Raw genomic sequence first — 19,722 nt, forward strand, 5'->3', positions numbered from 1 at the left:
TTTAGTGCTGCAAACCCACCCCTCAAACCACCCTTCACAGAAAAACTCTCCCCCTTTGAGTACTTTCTGACATTCTAGCCAGTATTGGGATATTTTACCTCTCAGAAACGGGAAGTTTTATCTTGCAAACTTTCAAAGTCTAGCTAATTAAACTGATTACTTTTTTTTTTAATTAAATGCCACTGGTCTGAAAAGAAGAAAATTGCTGCAGGAGATTAGAAAGATTAGAAATCCCAAACAAGGAAGAGAGTAGTGTTTTTAGCAAATTTACATATTTGGAGTGGTTCCTCTGCAGCTTCCTCTTTGGAACTATGTAGAACAGGAACAAACTTTTGAGGAGAAAAAAAAATATAATCAAAACTCCTACTGTAAAAACTAGGCTGTAGTTGAGCCCTGAAAAAAAAATGCACTGATTGTCTAAAACTAAGCCAATTCATTCACAATAAAGGCTGCAAACCATGAATCTGCAGGAAACAAAGCTGCACTTGTAATGGAAAGAGCAGTGACCTTAAAGGACTTTTCCATTTGAAACCTGCCATGATTTGTCTTAGTCTTACACAATTGAAGAACACTTTGCTTCAGTCTTCAGACATTTGATGCTCCTGCACAAATAACACAGAACATACAAGAGATACAGATGCTTCTGTTGCTTCCAAAAATGAGACAGGTAAAATATAACAGTGTAGTTTAACTCTGGCTGTCTGTGTTCAGGTAGGTTTCATAGTTTCATTCAGGGTTGGAAGGGACCACAAGGATCATCTAGTTACAACCCCCCTGCCATGGGCAGGGACACCCCACACTAGATCAGCCTGGCCAGAGCCTCATCCAGCCTGCTCTTAAACACCCCCAGGGACGGGGCCTCAACCACCTCCCTGGACAACCCATTCCAGGGTTTCACCACTCTCATGGTGAAGAACCTCCTCCTCACATCTAGCCTGAATCTCCCCACCTCCAGCTTCATTCCATTCCCCCTAGTCCTATCACTACCTGAGATCCTGAGAAGTCCTTCCCCAGCCTTCCTGTAGGCCCCCTGCAGATACTGGAAGGCCACAATGAGGTCACCTCGGAGCCTTCTCTTCTGCAGACTGAACAGCCCCAACTCCTTCAGTCTGTCCTCATAGGAGAGGTGCTCCAGCCCTCTGCTCATCCTTGTGGCCCTTCTCTGGACATGTTCCAGCACCTCCACATCCCTCTTGTAATAGGGGCTCCAGAACTGGACACAGTACTCCAGGTGGGGTCTCACCAGGGCTGAGTAGAGGAGGAGGATCACCTCCCTCGACCTGCTAGCCACACTTCTCCGGATGCAGCCCAGGATCTGATTGGCTTTGTGGGCTGCAAGTGCACACTGAGAGCTCATGTTGAGCTTTTTGTCCACCAGCACCCCCAAGTCTCTCTCCTCAGGGCTACTTTCCAGCCAGTCACTCCCCAGCCTGTATTTGTGCCTGGGATTGCCTCAACCCAGATGCAGGTTCAAATCTACCAGTTTAATACACTTTGAATTTTTGCAACAGTGTAATACCACCTGAGTAATTTTCAAGGGAAGGGGAGAAAAAAAAAAAAAAAAAAAAAAAAAAAATTTATTTTATCTCTTGACCCTACAGCTGCATTTGTCAAATCAGGAGAGTATTACAGTGGGGAACAGCAGGCATTAAGCCAGAAAATTAACAGGGAGCTAAACTGAAGGATATCTCTGAGGCTTCTTTGTAATCACAGTGCAAACATCTGTGCCAGCCTCTGTTTTTCAACATACCTGAGGCCTTTCACCCTCAGTTTAAGAAATTAATTTCAATGTAGAGACCTCCAGCTTATGTAAATTCTTCATAACAGTATTTTGCCTCCTCACCCCCCCTCCCCCCCAGTCTCTCTCACTTGAGTTTAAATAAGTATTCCATTATTAGGAACAAAACTAAAGTCAACTTACAATTTTGACTGGCCAGGTGAGCAGAAAGTTTCTTATCTTAGATGACTGATGAACATATATTATTCCCCCTCCCATAACATCAATTATTTCAAGTCCAGTCTTTTCATAACAAGGGAATATAACTAAGTTATTATTGCTAGTATGACTGAGCTGCAAAAAGAATCTCTCTGAATTCTGCTTGTTCAGGACATGACTATTGTGCCTTTGGTTCTTCCTTTAGTCCTTTGATTCCCTACAATTTAATCTGACTTGGTCTTTTATGTTGCATATAAAAGGCAATATGAAATACAATTATCATTCTATAATTACACAATTAAGTTAAATAATTATTGTCAAAGCTGAAGTCCAGAATTCAAATACTCCTTTAAATAATAATAATAATTTTTAATGAATGTAAAGCCTGCTTTTTCCAGATGGAGTAATTCTTTCAGTCTCCCATAGGGCCTAGGGCAGTTTTTGTTGCTGACTTCCTTATGACAATATACACACATTTGGGTTTTTTTAATCTTTTTCACAGTCACCTGCATGCAACTTAATTGCTGAAAGTTCTTCAGTATATGGCTTTGGCTTGTTCTGAGTGAGTTTCTTAGAGAAACTTACCCTGCCATGCCACTGCCAGTGGACAAAGAGAGCAGCTTTACTGACCTCAATAAATCTTGAGCTGTTAAATGTTTGCTAAATATCTATTTACAATGATCTGTTGTGAAATCTTTGATACTTCAAGGGAGCATACCTTGAAAATTTTGCTTCAGGAATCCGTTCTCCCTCTAAGGGAGAACAACCAATACCTAAACACAGTATCAGCTACCAATTTATAGAATGCAATAAGGGCACACTTTTGCCCCCCTCTATCTGTCCCTTGTCCTTAGAAAAAGTGTTCTTGAGCTTTCCAGAGAGAACTTGTCTACGATTCTAGTGTTGCTGAACACATCACTTTGGTTACATTAATTCTGAACAGCTATTTTGACTGTGAACTGAAAACTTGTGATGACTGTAACACTACAGCACTAAGGGCCTACATGGACAATCTCAGCCCCAGCATCAGACACGCCTAACATGCTTTCAGTTCCTTGAGAAATGGATTTATTTAGTCTTTCTCCCTGACTAGGAAACCCAGCTCTCCTTAATTGTTCTGTTCTTTTCCTCAATCTGAATGACTAAATTCTAAATGATTCCTGAACATTTTGGTCCTATTTTGTCCCTAGTAGTGGCTAGAAAAAACTGACAGAGGACAAGATTTCACTACCCTAGGTTCCATTTTAAAAACATGGTGCATTAATGGCACAAGACTTAATATTCTTTCCAATATCTATTGCTATTTACTATTATAACTGAAAAGTCCTCTGTCTGCCCACCATGCATCTTTCCAGCTTGACTTCAGAGATTGCCAGTGGTAACAAGTTAAGTACAAAATATGCAAATATGTTCTTTTTTCCCCCCAATCAACTCTCTATTCACCATCTTTTAATTCTACCAAACACCTTACTGTGTGTTGCAGAAACCCAGCAATCTGCTCCCATACGTTGGCATTTTATATTTTCTATTTCTGGCTGTCAAGAACTAAATTTTTCTTGTTCCAAGTCTATCTGCCTCTCCAAGGGCTTCTGGGCAATGCTGCAGTCCGTATCCCATTATCCTTCAGTATACTGAGCACAGTAGGGCAGCTACAGAATAGGTGGAACTGCTGCTCTTTGCATGCATTACAGTTTTAATCAGGCCCTTCAGTTCTGTGATCAGATACTTCAGAAATCTACCACATATGACTTCTGCCATGATTTACAAAGGAGTCTCAAATTCTAAGTAGAGATAAGAATTGCACCATTTAAATGGTAATACCAAGGCGTTTTCTAGGGGGAAGATTCATGCAGGGTGCCTTTTACCATAAGCAGCTCTTTCATAGGGCTATCTATCATCACACCAGATGTCAGATACAAAAAGAAACACTTTGGCATGAATAGCAAAGTTCATTTGACTGAAGGATTTACCTCCTAGGAACAAGAGCCTCATAAAACATAAACATTGGGAGGGAAGTGAGCCACGTAAGGGCTTTTGCAAAAATTAAACCCATAACTTGCCACCAGAAATGGGATGTTTCATCTGTTCGATAAGCACTAAAGTTCTCTGGGTTTATGGCGTCGTAATCTTTGATTACTCTGATAAATATTTGGACTATACAAAACATTGCAATGGAACTAATCACAGTTATAAAAAACCCAAACCTCTATGTGGAAATGAGCTGGGAAGGCAGTGATACCAGCACATTTTAGAGAAGTTCAAATACAGAACCACATTATTTTAACCGGCTCCTTCCTCACTCTTTTATGCCTCCATGTAGTCATTTACACCCGAGGACTGTGGTTATGGATGTTGTTATGCTTGCTGGCTTTGCACAAGCACGACTGGGTAACTGTACCAGATGTGGAGTACCTGATTCACTGTGTGGCTGGGTGAATCCAAACCACACCACTGAATAGCAGCAAATTCTAGCAAAACAACCAATCAACCCCAACACACACACCCCCAACAACATAGTCCTGTATCGAGGATTAGGTCTCTCTCTGCTGAAGTCTCCTTATGGAATTCAAGCTCTCTCTTGCAGCTGTGTATAAAACAGCTGCTGCCCAAGGGGACATCTTTCCTTCCCCTTTTTTTTCAACTCACTTTTTCCTCTTTGTTTTGGTTTTATCACTTAGACAACAGAGCAGAACATCATACTGCTGGCAGATTAGTTGTGTAATCTTACTCCTCTTATTTAAAATGACAACTCTCTCTACTCATTACAGTACTCTGAAGGGAAGGTAAGGCTGCAGGAAGGCTCTAGGCACATCTGCGTTTTCTCACAGTGTAAAGACTGTTCAGTCTTATTCTTTTACAACAGGAGAGGGAATCCCTCTGTCATTCAGAGAACCAGGGGCCTGTATTCTACCCACAGTTGAGCTGGAGAAGGTCAACAATCAAGAACAATAACTCCAGAAGAGCTTTTCAATACCTAGAACTAGGGTTTGTTTTTTTTTATAATTCAATAAAAGGAAAATGATCAGACTTCTTTGGCCCTAGAAATAGGCAAGATGATTACTTGAAAAGGAAAGACAAAAGGTTTTCTCTACCTCATTGTATTCTGAGCAGATACACTAATGTAAATAAAGTTCAAGTGCAAATTATGTCAGATAAGGAAGTAATTCCAGTGGTGAAAGTCATGCCTAGTATAGCACCAGCAGCATTTAGGAAGTAGTAACAAAAATACAGCTGAACCAACAGTGCTGCATATTTCCATCAGTGGTGTGATAGTGTCACATACTGTCAAATATTTTTAACATATCACTTCTACCAGCTCAAGTCTGCATTTGGTTCCAGCAGGCTAAACCCAGAATAACTGAACCAAAGCCAGTGGAGGTACTTCAGATGTCACTGACTGGGACAAAGAATGTGAATTTGAACTTAGTATTTATATAGTCCCTTTAATCTTCAAAGAGCATCACAAACATGAGCTGGTTCTAATTTTCTCACAACGACCTTCATGCTGACCTTTTGGGCTACAAATAATATACTCTAAGAAAAAAACCCCAACAAGATATGTATTCAAGCACACACCAAGCTTCAGATGTGTAAATTATCTCTGCCTTGACCTCTCTCTCTGCTTCCTGCTAGATTTTATCCCATCAAGTATATAAGGTCTTTTACCATGGCTCAGGTATTAATTCACCATATAATGCATTTTGCTAGCATAAGATGATGATGATAATCATTGAATAGCAGATTTATTATTGTAGCTATAGGATACAGCTATTCCTCTTTGAATAGATAAGAAACTCAAAATAACACTGTATCAAAAAATTTGCTGGAAGCTGCCACAGGACAAGCCAGGGACACAGGTAGGTTAGGTGTTGGATTTCAGGCCTTTGAAGTCCAACTCTTCAGTCGTTCTGGAATTTCTTTTTTTCACTCCTTGCAATCCAAATTAGGAATTTTCTAAGTCTCTTTTAGAGAGCTTTCTCAGAAGCAGCAGGAGCTTCCGTTACCTATCAGTTTTCGCTGCCCTCCAACCCAGGCTTTCAATCTGATTATCAATTCTGGGTGGCTTTAAGCCCAGAATCTCGAATGAGTTCCTCATGTTCCAGTTGCTTGCGCACTTTATACAGAGGAATAGATTGAAGCAGACAGTTCTCATTTTCATGGTGACCCAGAACAGCTATTGTTACAAGAACACCTTTAATCTCCTGTTTCTGTTTTTGAATTGAATTCAAGTGCAGGGAGATGAAAGCAAGCGTCTCACAAATCTGCTACTACAGCTGGTACTTCTTAGTTTATCATATGCTAGCTCTAATTCTCTTTGATTCTTCTTTAAATTATTGCTTCTGTGTCTTAATTTGACAACCAGGCATTCATTGCTATTTTTTGACTGTGAAAACTCCTCCCTTGCCTGTTTTTTTATAGCTACTTCCTCAGGAAAAAGCACCAAACTTACAGCATTATGGTTTCAGTGTATGAATTTAACTTCTCCCTCCATAGGCTCTCTTATACAGCATACAAATGAGTACCTAAATAATGCTTCATTACTTACAGTACAGGAAAAGACTTACAAAATAAACTGAAGAGTGAGAGAAGGATGAGGGTCATGCTGATATGGAGGGCATCACTGGCACTGCAGTCCATTTTGGATTTCTTGCAGGAACACACTTGTAATTTCAGTTCTGTGACGTTAGTCAGAGGCGGTTTTCCAGAATCTGTCACTGAGATGGGGATGTTGTAATTGGCCTTTTTCAGATTTTGAAGCAGGATGACCTGGGCATGAGTATCTGCAAAGGATGAGGTGACAATTAGCCAATTAGTGGTTGTTTGAAAGGGAAGAGGAATCTGTATACAGTGTCAGATATGCCACAGTTACGAATGGAAATTAAAAAGAAAATGAGAGCACGCTAAGGAAAAGATTAAAGACTTGAACTAGAAAAGGCAATACAAAAAGTCTTTCATAGGCTGAGAGTTAATTGCAAACTTATTACAAACCTCACCAAAAGACAGATTTTTAGGAGCCCCCTTGGTTTAAACGCATTGTTTGGTCTGCAAATTATTGGCAGAATTTTCCTTTGGAAATTAATACACTAATGAAATGGTGAGGCCTGTCATTGCCCAAGCAACACTCGGGGGAAGGATATATCTGTTTGCCAAAGGAAAAAAACCAACTCTTCTTGCAAGGAAGTACAGGCCAAGCTGCTTAACTGCTTCCCCAGCTGCACTGAGAAGTAAAGCACCCTCAGATCCACAGCTCTGCTCCACTTGAGCAGGTCACAACAGTTATCAGTATTGCAGCAAGTGTGCTGACTCTTTTAGGGGGATTAACATGGGTTTGTTGAGTGTCTGGAGAACAGTAAAGAAAATGACTCCTTTGTCCTGCAGGCAAGTACATACATCACATCCACCTTTAGATAGTTTTTTTTCTCTGAGAAGAATACAAAATGAACTGCTAAAAGATTTGATAGCAACAGAGGGAAATAAAACAGGCCAGAAAACAAAAAGAAATAATCTGTGTTAAAGAGAAAGGTAGAACTTCATGCCCACAATTTGCCATATTTTCTGCAATTGCATAGCATGTGCTTTCATCCTCTTACCAAGAGTGCACAGTCCCAGTGCACTTAGGTACTTGTGAAGACTCCAAATACTCTAGGCAGGAAGTTTTTCAAGTACATTGCTAAAGCCCACACAGAAGTTTCATGCAGACCTACAGAAAGCCCTGTGTATCTCAAATTCTATACTGGGAAATGTGTCAGTCCTTGCAATTTTTTAAGTCATTGTTAGCCCTTCTTTAATGCACAGCTAAAGGAGAAATGTTTGGTAAACATAGTGAGAAGAGAAAAAAAAGTTGAGATTTGAGAGATAAGCCAGACTGTTAGTAAGTCCCAGCAGGCAGCTGATCTGAGCAAAACCAGAGCATAAAGCAGCAGCAGTGGGTCCATCCTACAAGATCTTTGTGCACAGCGGCTCTTGAATTCACCCAGTTGGTGGCCTCAATGTGAGTGTACTGGGACATAGAGGTGGAAGGACTAAATACTTAAGAATACCCAAGTAGACTTACTGTTAAGCTTGGTGATTCTCCACGGTTTTTCTGGACCAGATTGCTTACTCAGTTCAAATTTGAATGGGTCTGTGTTGGGATGAAGGTCTTTGTCTGATGCTCCTAGTACAACTACCTTGAGATCTTTTGCATCATCACAAACTTTTGCCAGCGTTGGATAAAGGGATGGGACATTGTCATTGACATCCTCCAAGGTGATGTGTAAAGTTCCTGTACCTGTAGCAGGAGGGTTACCTGTATGAAAACACAAACATGTTTATTGAAACATACTTTCATAACACTTGCTCTCGTTTGTATCTGCATGCTTGCAAAGGGAAATTATTTTCATAGTTCTTACCTTTATTGTATGAAAAGTATAGCTTGAAAAATCTGATGAGTTCCTATTGTAAATTTGTTGCTGTATTTTTCAGAAGGCAGCCTGATTCCCTACAGTATGGATAATTATTCTAAGGAAACCTCTGGGAGAGGAATATTTTGAAGTTACAATGAGATTAGGACATAAAATAGATACCTGGGAGAGAATCTGTTCATAAATACATACCAAGAGACACATAGTAGAAATCAACCCCTAGATAGACAGCACAGAATCAAGAACAAGTAAGAGGAAGAATGACAGCAGAGAAGGATCAATTCATATAGTAAGTGTCCATAAACAGAACAGGACAAGATCATTCCCCACCAGTCCTCAGCTCTAAGCAGAAGAGAAATCTGTCAACACACAACTCTGGAAAATGAGATATTTCATTTACCCAGAGCCACCCTGTTTTAGGCTGAAACTTCACTGCTTTCTCAGATTATTTTCCAGCCTGCCTTGACCTGCAAAAACCAGTTTCAGAGGTGAGAAGGTTGATTATTTATCATGGTACTGCTACAAGTCTTGGTGCCAAGGCTGTGACAGACAAAGCAGCCACGGCCCTGGAAGTGTTTTGTAATGGAGATGTCTGCCCACCAAGAGCCAGACTGAGATGTGTACCTCATTTCACAGAGGTCAGAGAGGAGCTGACAAGTGGTAAAACTTTCAGTCACTACAGCTGTGTGCCATGGTTGAGCCAGTAACCTACTGCTTTCAGTCTAAAGCTCAATATCTTCTCACAGATGCCTTTGCCATCCTATTGTAACAGACCACAAAGTTTTCTAAATGCACATTACCTCATTGTGTGCCATACTTAGGAAATTCTCATTTGAAATGCTGCACTTCTGGGCTGCTTGTGTTACTTGTTTTTCTGGTTTAGTACACAAGATCTACGATCTCTGCACTTCCCTTAGCTATAAACGAGTTAGAAAGGATTCAAGGGGTCGCACTTAACCTGTAAAGCACTGGTGCAATGTGTCATGGTAGCTTTAAGTTCAGCACAGAAAGAGCTACACTTTAGCATAATTACCCTGCCTATAGCAGCCCAATAAACTATGGAGTTATTACTGCACTGTGAGTGCATCTTAAGGGAGAAGTAAATACCCTGTGGCCTAGATCTGATAAACTACTTACAGCAGCAGAATGCAATTAGTCCTTTCAATAACAAATGCAACTAATGTGACACTTCATCTGTTTCATGCACACATAAATGCATAACAAAGGCAGAATTTTCACAGTCCTTTAGCTTTCCTCCCCTCTTCATCTTGCACTTTGTCATCAGAAGGGCTAGGGCTGAGGTCTTTGTAATGAAAAAGAAATTATTTTTCACTTTTTATTGGACTAATTGAATTTGCAGAAAGACTCCAATACAGTTTTTGTTCTTGATATATTATTAAGTAAAGTCATACTGCAGAATGGATGAAAAGACATTTGAGTATTTGAAATATGATCATAAAAGCCAGCCTTTCATGCACTTAATTAAACTGCTGTCTTTAATTTTGAATGCATTATTTCCACACTGGACTGATAATGTCTTATGCAGTGCCCTTATCTTTCTCTGAAGTCAGTAATATTAAAATCTGCCTTTTGAAATTAAGAAGCCAACAGCATTATGAATGTGGTGTTATTTAGTCAAACGCAGACATGGCTACATTTTCCCTCCCGTGGAAGTGTTTGACTCCCTTTGGATGGCTTATGAGCCACTCAACTATTACTCACAAACAGAGAAAAAGGAAATTGCTCCTGTCCATTTCAATGACTTCTTCTCTGGATGGTCTACTTATAATGATTTAAACAAAACCTTCTGGTGATTTATGAAAACCTCCAAAAGAAAGATAAGCAAATGTCAAGGTCATAAATTGAAGCTTGTTAACATGCATGTCATAAAAACACCACCAACAAAACGAATGAAGGAAAAATGGTCGCAACACGTCCATTGGGGATACGTGACTTTCATAGATTTGACACTATTATGTGCTTGAAATAATTCAGAATTCCCACAATCTCCAGGCAGCTTTGGCTTTGAAATGCAAGATTTCTGTAGCGTGTTTTAATTCTGAAATAAGACTTCTCTGAATTTGTATTGTGAAACCTTGCAGCTGAAAGCTGAATTAATGCACAAGCCAAGACATTGAGGGCTATGTCCAGCAGCCCTTGGGACAGCTTTTCAAAAGAGCTCCACTCTAATTTTTGTCACTGAACTGAACTGGCCATTCCTCCTGAGGCTCAGCACTTTAAACCTTTGGACACATTTGGGGTATGGCTAATTTCAATTCCTGCTAAGACTCTCACAAGTGGCACAGCTGTGAACATGCTATGACTAACACATGGATGACAGAGCATTACTGACATGTGTAAAAGCTACTAAAACAGATTGATGGATGGCTGATTCCATATAGAAAGAAAGTGCAGACTTGACAGTATTGAATCCTGAGTTTAATAATCTAGGCTAAGACTGAGACCCTTTACAAACAAATCTTCAACAAGACCAAAATGCAAGTAAGGTCTTTCAAGTTAGTTAATGTCTATGGGATTGGAAGTTTGATCAGCAACTCTTAAAACAAACAAACAAAAAAACCCCACAACCAACAAACCAAACAAGCCACCAAATAGATTCATCTTAGAACTTGCTGCAATTGGAAAGGTATAACAGACTTATCTGAATGGCATCAAGACAGGTAATGGCTTCATACCTTGGCATACAAGCCATTAGACTGCATACAAAGCTTCTAATGGCAGCCTTCAGTTAGGCTACAGCTACTGCTGTTGTAAGCTGCAACAGGTGAAAAGCAGACTAACAAAAGTGGTTATCTTTTATGAGTTAGGGAGTGCCATAGAATATGATGGGGTCTATTGTCTGTGAACTAGAATCTGTAATGCAAGGGACTATTACCAGAAGATGATGTAGGTGTTAAATTGGATTTTAGTGCTATCAGTGTAAATGACCATATTGCTTCCCTTAGTTAAAAGAAAGAGTTTCAAAGAAACATTATAGAAACAGGTAGCTTGTATTCTTGAATTTTAATGAAAAGCTATGCAGATTCATATTAGAATTGTGAAAATCTTAAATTATAAGCCCTCTGTAGGAATACACAGCCAGGCAATTTGAAAACTGGCATTCAGTGTTGGTCTGAAAAGTTCCCGTAGGAACATTGATGGCATTCAGACATCTAACTAACTATCTGCTTGGTAGTCTCCTTTGAGTAGTTTCTTGAAAGATACCAATTATGCACAATGATGGCCGTGGACTAAGATGACATTTCTCTTAAGTATCAAGATTTGCATAAAATGGCATGTCTAACAAGTAATCATATGGTTGAAAGGCTGATGATGCATTTAATCTGAGCATAACATTAGTGTGGACATGAAGAGCCATTTCATGTTCCACTTTCTAGTTTTTCCTACAAAAACGTGATGCTGCTATGTACAAATTTCTAATAGGGTTGAGCTGTGCTCCATGAAATTAAAGACATTATCTGGGCTCCTTTGAAAATGAATTAAGACATTCCTAACAGTCCACAGTGAAATACCAACAGCTTTCCTTTATTTGAAGTAACAGCAAAGCCAGAGTTAGGAATTGTCACACAGCAGGTGAGATTTTCTGATGTCTCTCACACAATAAGAAACCTAACACTCCTAAAAAGGCAGTGAAAACTGAGAAATTAAGTTTTAGGAGTATCCAGAGACAAACTCATAGTATGACTGAGCGTTGTCTACATAGCATCCTACTTCTTCACACAATGCAAACACATCTGCGCTTCTATCTCGTCTTCCTGTCTTAGCATCATGAAAGATAGAAGGATCTAAATTGCATGAGTGAGCCCACAGCCTTGTCTTAATGTCTCACCTTATCTTCTGCAGGCATATCTACAGGAGCTTTGAAATAGTCAATGCAGATGCTAATAGCTATGTAGCCTCAGGCTGTTAGTATGGAAGTTGTTTTTATATGCTTTAACTCAAGGTGTGATTTTCATGGAGTATTTTGTTCATATATAACACTAAAGGAGCCATGGGGAACACAGCACTGGCTTCACTGGTGTCTGGGCCATGTCAGCCTTCTATTTTCACATTCAGTAGTGTTTTTCTCCACTAACTGAGCTCCATCTACAACAGCAACAGTGGGAGAAACAATTTAGGTGCTTCATTGCTGGACTCTCAATAGTTATGTTTAGAGACTCTATTCTGTTCTAGGAGTACCACTGAGCATAAGGATAGTAAAGAGGCACCATCCATCTACACTAAATTGTCAGTGCATACTTACAGAAGCTGGTCAGAAACACCGTTCTAAACTGGTAGGACATTTTCAAGATGAAAGAGTTGTTTAAATGCATCTCAGAGAGAAATAATGAAGATTTAAACCTTTTCTTCCAGCTTGCACTTTCCCATTTGCAGCAAATCTCCAGATTAGCCTAAATGACCCTGATTACATTTTCCTGGCATTCAGAACACATATTCAGAAGTTAGAAAATTAAGAGAATTGGACATTTAAGATTACAGTAAATTTCGATCTTCAAAATGAAGATGAATCTTCCTTAAAGCAGTGGAAAAGTTCTTTAAAAGACACCATAATCAAGTAAAGCAATTGCTTAAACGTTGCTTCTTAAAACATAAAATCCTATTCTTTGGTCAATTGAGCACCCAGAATCTGAGTTAAACTGATGTTGTCCATCCTACCTCATGTTTTCTGAGTTATGGCATTTTAAAATCATTCTTTGGAATAACTGAGGGTGTGGAGGGACTTTTGTTTTGTTTTACTATAATAACAGCATTTGTACAGGTAAATAAATTTAATTTGTGAAAGCCAACAAGGAGATCCTCAAGAAAAAAAAGTAAACTATAAGGGAAAACATTTATTTTTTCCCTCCAGAGTTTGACACCAAACTTCACTTGATCTAGAATAGAACAAATTGCACAAGGGAGAACATGGCTTATCAAACACAAGAAAACAGATTTCTACATACTATGTGAAAACAGGCTTTGAATAAGTCAGATGAAAAATCAGTTTCCTTGTAAATAATAGAATTTGTTCAGTGGCACAGCTAAGGAACAAAACATCAATAATCAACTAATGAGAAAAATACCGAGCACAAATCAAAAAGCATTACAACTGAGGGACATTAAGACGGCCTGATTTCACCTCTATCTAGAATGTTCACTTAACGGCATCAAAAGCTGAACACAGGAAATCTTCTCTATTTAGAGCTCTAATGGTTTGGATCTTGGTCATTACAGTGAAGGAGCATTTATGCAAATGCCTCCACATAAAGTCTAATTAGAAACAAACATGACAAAAAGGAATTTGAACTGTTATACATTTTGGGTTCTTTTAAAGAACATCAGAGGCCTCGGATTCTGGCAGCAGTTATCAAATTCCCAGAAAAGAAAAATGAACCATTCTAAAGAACCCATCTGCCACACAGTTCTAAGCCACAGTACTGCTGGAAGCCGCAACAATTTTAGGAAGAACAGAGTATGAATTGTCCCTTTCCACACACTCAATATCTATGGCAAAAAGACTTCCCTACTCATTTCTTCCTATGAAATTAAGCTCCCAGCACCATCAAATGAATACATATTATCTATGCCATGATGCAGAAATTACAAGGCTATTTAATTCCAAGATGAAGCAATAGGGTATCCATTGCTGTAGAGAGTTCCTCTCGAGCTGATGGAATGGAAATTCGTTTATTCCGCATTTTACTGGAATATTTATACTTTACCAGTTAGCAGCAGTGTTTAATTCACTTGCACTATCACTTACATAACCCAGAATCCTCAATTCCAACTTTTTCACCCCCATTTCTACACTTTTAGCTGGCTAACAAAGTTAGACTGGTACAAAATGAGTGACCAATTGGAGTAAGAACAATTTTTCTTCAATATCTGTGCCTTTGTGAATGTGGATTTGCTAGTTTCTGACTAAACTACTGTTCCCCTGAACCACCATGGATAAAATTTCTATAACCCACATTTGAATCATAGTTGTATGAAGGTCAGTTTATATAGGCACCATTGCAATTCCAATTTCCCTCATTTTACTCACTCCCATGTAACTGATGATGCAATAGGGTGCTGTCTAGGGTCTATCCTTGAATATGGATTTGTCACCAATGTCTCCATTTTCAGCTTCGTATTTGCCTGAAGGTGGGTATGCAAGAAAGGCAAAGAGTAAAGAAAGAGAAGCATTCTAGAAGTTCTCAAATTGTTTGGAGGGAGCTGAACTGTGCAGTACGTGGTTAGGCTAAGCAATGTGTTCTTGGAGGGAGCTGAACTGTGCAGTACGTGGTTAGGCTAAGCAATGTGTTCTCTTTTTAAATCACTAGACTTCACAAACAGACCGAGAGAAGTAATGCTTCATTCCCTCTAATGATACTGCTATGAAAATCTAAACACACATTTCTGTCTCCTCCCTCATGTTGTGTTTTTTTTTTCCCCCCTCTCTCCATATGCTGTTTTTCTAATCAGAAAATGTGTGCACACTAGGTGATTTGGCAGCAGGTACCCTGCCCACAGGCACAAATCCCATTCAGACAGGCACAGTCCGTTACGTGTTGTGTTCAAGCTGAAGTCTACTAATGGTTCAACCAAAGCAGAAGCGCTAGAGCGGGAAGATACCAAGATTTGGGCGTGCTGCTCAGAATCAGACAGGTTTGAAAACCGGTCTCATAGATGCCAGATGCTGACATTTTGTCTGAAAGAGGCCCCAGATTTCCCAGGAGTTGAAGTTTCCTGCGCAGTTGGCATACAGATAGTTTTCAAAATGCATGAAATAAATAGTCAGTCTCTAAAAGTTACAATCCCTCATTCATCCACTCAGATAATATATGCAGATCCTATTTTTGAGTAATTACATTTCAAAAGAGCACAGCTCTTTCAGCATATCAAATTGCTGCTGACATATGCCATCCGTCTTAAATACTGTTTTCAGCATTCTAATTTCTTTTTCTAATCATGAGTCTGTGATGACAAATTAAAACAATATTTTGTGTGCAATTCATATTTTACCAAAATTTAAAATGGCCATAAAAAAAAAAAAAAGATGAGTATCCAATTTATTTTCTCTTCTCAATTAATACAGCAATTAAGATAAGGGGAATAAAACTGGATTAATTGGGTTGCCATGGCAACTAATTGCCTGATTTCTTCCAAAATAGCATGTTTTGGGGGGGGGAAATCAATCTGTGGTAATTTAATTATGTGCATCATGAAGCAGGAAGACAGGTTAGATACATGTAAGGAAAAGTTCCAGTTGCAAACTGTTACACATCTCTTTGTTACTCCAGTTCTTCTAGATGCTTGTTACTGTTCATTAAGGATACTACAGAACAATTATTTTCCTTTCTAACGATTAGGAGTATCAAGACTCGCACAATAAATGAGATTCAGAATTGCCTGGGTGTAGTTCAGATGGTCCTTGGAAACAAGGGAGAAAGTGAAAACTAGACCCTGACTCTCTCCTCCCTCATTTCACTTTGCATGTGCCCCAGAGAAATTGAAATGGTGCCACTCACCTAATTAATTTAGACTCACAACTGGCCAGGCAGAGAAGCAACAGCCAAGTTTGGTTTGTTGGATTTTTTTCCTTTTTTTCCTCCCCCTTTTCTTTTTTTTTTTCCTTCTTCTTCCCCTGCAAACTGGCCAAGGCAGTAATTCAAGGCAAACACTTAAATCACTCCAATCTGGAATCAGCCTTTTTATAGTCCTCCATATCTCTTAACCTTTACCTTGCCCAAATACATGTAGTCCATTAAATAGAGGTCACTGCTCCTGAAGCTCGTTTCCTGCTGCTCAGCCTTCCTGGTGGACATCCTGCCTCTGACTGTGGAAAGCTGCCATAAAATGCTTATATTGTCAAATGCTGGGGATGGTGATGTCATGTAGGAGGCAAATTCCTTTCAGAAAAGAAAGCAGTTGTTTTCCCACCCTCAGTACTGCTGTAAGGAACAGTGCTTACTGTTATTTAGTGCATTTAAAGCTATGCCAGTTAAAATTTTGAACCCTTAACTCCATCTCTGAGTATCTTTAACATCTGGAAGAGATGCCACTCCTCTGTTTAATGCAGTAGAAGTACTTATATTCCAGATTTCTGACTCAGTAGTTCCCTGGTACTGAGAATAGCAGGGTAGGAAGGTAGCACACCCATGCTAGACAAGAGTGCCTGCTCAGCCAGAGAATGTTGCTAGCTGGCTTTGTGTGGGTGGTTCTCCACCAGGGTGGCATGAGGAAAGGGAAGTTGATAACTTCATTTAACCAAATCAGCAAGACTGACTATTATTGTTTCATCACTTGTCACCAGTAGCGGACACACTTGAACAGCACAGATGATTTTTTCCATGTATCAGGCAAAGAAAGCTAACTAAAATTTTTCTTCCAAACAGAGAAAAAGCTACACATTGGGGACATGAACTAGGGTATCATGCCCCTCCACAATGGCATGAGTGACCATTACATAACTAATACAATACTGGTTATACTTCATTGTTCATGGGAAGGGAGAAACCATTTTTAGCTTTCACACATTTTTGAGACAGTGTTGGCTTCACCACTAAAATGTTAATGTTTTTCTTTCTTGCTTACTATTTCTAAATTGTGACTCAAACTCTTCAAACACAGAGGAGAAAAGACCTCTGCTGGAGGGTTTTTAGTATGACTGACCTTACAAAAAAATCACACACAGGTATTCTGCTTTATGATAGTCAACCCAAATGCTCCAGTGTAGAACAGAATCTGGAGGAAGACACAGGGTCATGCAGATTTGGAAGGTCTGTTCCATCAGATTGCTCAAGCTCAGATGGTTTCTTGACTGTATTTAACATGTGTGCTTTTCAGATATGCCACAAATAATGGTACTGTATGCTTGCAATGCTGCATTTAGAGATTAGAGATTTTAGAGATTGGAATGCTAAATTCAGAAATAAAATGGTCACTATTATTGGCACCTCTATGAATTGATGTTTTTCCAGGTTTGCATAAACCTGTCTCATTATCAGCTCATTCTCAGATTAAACACAGTTCATGACACCTTAATGTGTTAACTCTGCTTCATGATATTTCCTACCAGTGTTTAATTTCTTCCTTAATAGACCAGACTATGTCCACACAAGTCTTTATTAAAAAGTTTTCTAATTCTAACGACATTACCTTGACCTTTACTGAAATCAGAGGTACAGAGATTAGAATATTCATTCTAAAAAGTCCTTTTTAAAAGTGAAATTTCTCCCAATAAAAGGTCAGCACTTCATATCTATAAAGTTAATAGCGTCCATCACATTTGTTCTTACACATTGCTTCAATTATGTTTGGGAAGACACAGGAACTGTTTAGATCAGAAATAACTACCTTTCTCTGCACTTAATTTGGTAGTGCTGAAAAACAATGTCATGAAGTTCAAAACCAATCTTATCAACAGCTAAAATATTTCCTGCGGTAGTGTGACTCCATTTTCTCTGGCCTGTTCAGGGTTACTGTCCTAATGGTAAAAAAGAGTTGTGTGAATAAATATGAGGTGTATTGATATAAGGAACTATTAAGCATGAAGCTCCTGGGTTTACTTCTATAGAAATCCTCAACATTTTGCAAATAAAAATACCCTGGCACTCCTTGCCTGCACTGAATAATACTAACAAGATGCCAGTGTCTGTTGAAACCAGTGAGACATTCTCTGTTGGCATCAAACGTATCACTGAGTTTTGTTTCCAGCTCTCTCCACTCTTCCAAGAGCAGCACATGAATGTAAGGTCACTTTAAAAGAGTGATCATGGACTAAGATGGGACAACAGCATCTTATCTGTAATTACACCAACTCTATGTGCTAAGAAATCTATTAGAAAATAATCTGTTTATTTACTGGTTTAGTGTGTCTCTAAGGTCCTGTAACAAAGTCCAAGGTTTTATGAGACTTTAGAACCTTGCCTTATTACAAATGCTGTTAACAAGTAGCACACAGCTCCCAGACACCCTTCCACATTAAGCTTCATGTTTGCAGTCCCTTTTACTGACAGTTAACAATGTTAATGCTGCTCGAGCTTCTGCTAGTGTTGTCAGAACATGGGAGAAGACAGATTAGGTGTTGCTGTGGCCACACAAGTGTGCAGACCTGTGACACAGCTGACTTGTCCAGGAAGTCTTGCAAACACCAGTGTGGTGCTGGGCCTGGACTGAGGTTCTCTTGTCTTCTTGGAACTGTGCTGGGTACCAATTCACACTGCTGTACTGGGCTGTGGACTGTACCTGAGCTCTTCTATATTCCCCAGTTAAGTAAAGTCTATGGCACCTCAGACTGCCTCAGTGCATGTGCTAACACATCTGAGCTGTGACTTAGAGATGAAGTGACAGGCCAAAGGAAATAAAGACCTACAGTGAATGCATTTGAAAGGAGTCTCTCTGATTAAGTATGGCTTTTTTCCCTCTCCTCCCTTTTTTGCCCCAAGTCTGTTAGCCCAGGGAAATGACTTGCTCTATTGGAAAAGCTTTTGAATTTTCAATTTACCACCCTATCTCATCTGGCAATTCTTAATCCTGCCTTTGGCTGCCCTCTCACATAAAATCCTACCCCATAATCAGTAATATTAGACAGGCTACACTTAGTAACCTGAAGAAAGTGATTTGCAGTTTGTGGACAATGCTGTTTTAAAGAGAATGCCTATACACTTCTGTTCAATCTGATTTTTTTTCCCCCCTTTTGAAGTTAACATAACCTTCTTTTAAAGTCCTGAAAATTCTGCATTCATTTCCTGTTATTCTACAACAATTTGGCTTGTCATCTACTGTAATATCCCCTTTCAAGATGGACATTAGCTGTGATGGCTAGAAAAATGAAGCAGGTTTCACAGCTTTACCAGTTGGTATTATCAGTGGCCTGGCAATAAGATGGGAAACGCCTTCCATGGATATTAGCGATCCCAACCATCACTGCAGGGAACAAGGCAGACCCTCAAACCTGCCCACTAAAATCAATTATAAAGCTTTCTTCACTGCCTTAGCCATAGAGTCTAGACTGAGACCAGCTTGGCATCACCTGTGTACAGGCAGCATTGCTCCCTCTGCAAACAGAGGCAGCCACACTGCAGGTGGTCTGTGTGTGAGCTGAAGATTACCTGACCATCACAGGCCTGCCAAAGTAAAGCCATGCTCCCCAGCAGGCCCCAGCACTAGCCAGGTGTGACCAGAGGCAAGCATCTGCCCTTGGTTGAGCTTCAAAAAAAAAAAACACAAAAGTGTAGATGTGGCACTCTGGGACATGGTGGTATTGGGTCAATGGTTGGTTGATCGTTTCCAGCTGAAACAACTTTGTGATTCTATGAGTTTCCTTCTCCCCTCAACTCCCGCAAATTCCCATATTTGCACAGACCAGCAGATAGTTTTCCATTACCAACCTGC

At 39.6% G+C, this 19,722-nt stretch overlaps 1 protein-coding gene across 2 annotated transcripts in view; it reads right to left on the reverse strand.

Annotated features, from left to right (window-relative positions):
- CDH13 (cadherin 13) overlaps positions 1-19,722 on the reverse strand; it is a 517,521-nt gene that overhangs the window by 13,929 nt on the left and 483,870 nt on the right. Inside the window, exons 12-13 of one of the 2 annotated variants that reach the window (XM_068150857.1) lie at positions 7,992-8,225; positions 6,502-6,717 (exon numbers count right to left, since the gene is read on the reverse strand). In XM_068150857.1, coding sequence (XP_068006958.1) covers positions 6,502-6,717; positions 7,992-8,225 — 450 coding nt within the window. Of the gene's footprint in view, positions 1-6,463; positions 6,718-7,991; positions 8,226-19,722 lie in introns of those variants that run through there. The other variant, XM_068150856.1, reaches the window with a different exon arrangement.

Source organism: Melanerpes formicivorus, unplaced genomic scaffold (assembly GCF_026170545.1).
Source record: "Melanerpes formicivorus ecotype bairdi unplaced genomic scaffold, bMelFor1.0.p_v2 SCAF_20, whole genome shotgun sequence".
In the NCBI taxonomy this organism is placed as follows: Eukaryota; Metazoa; Chordata; class Aves; order Piciformes; family Picidae; genus Melanerpes; species Melanerpes formicivorus.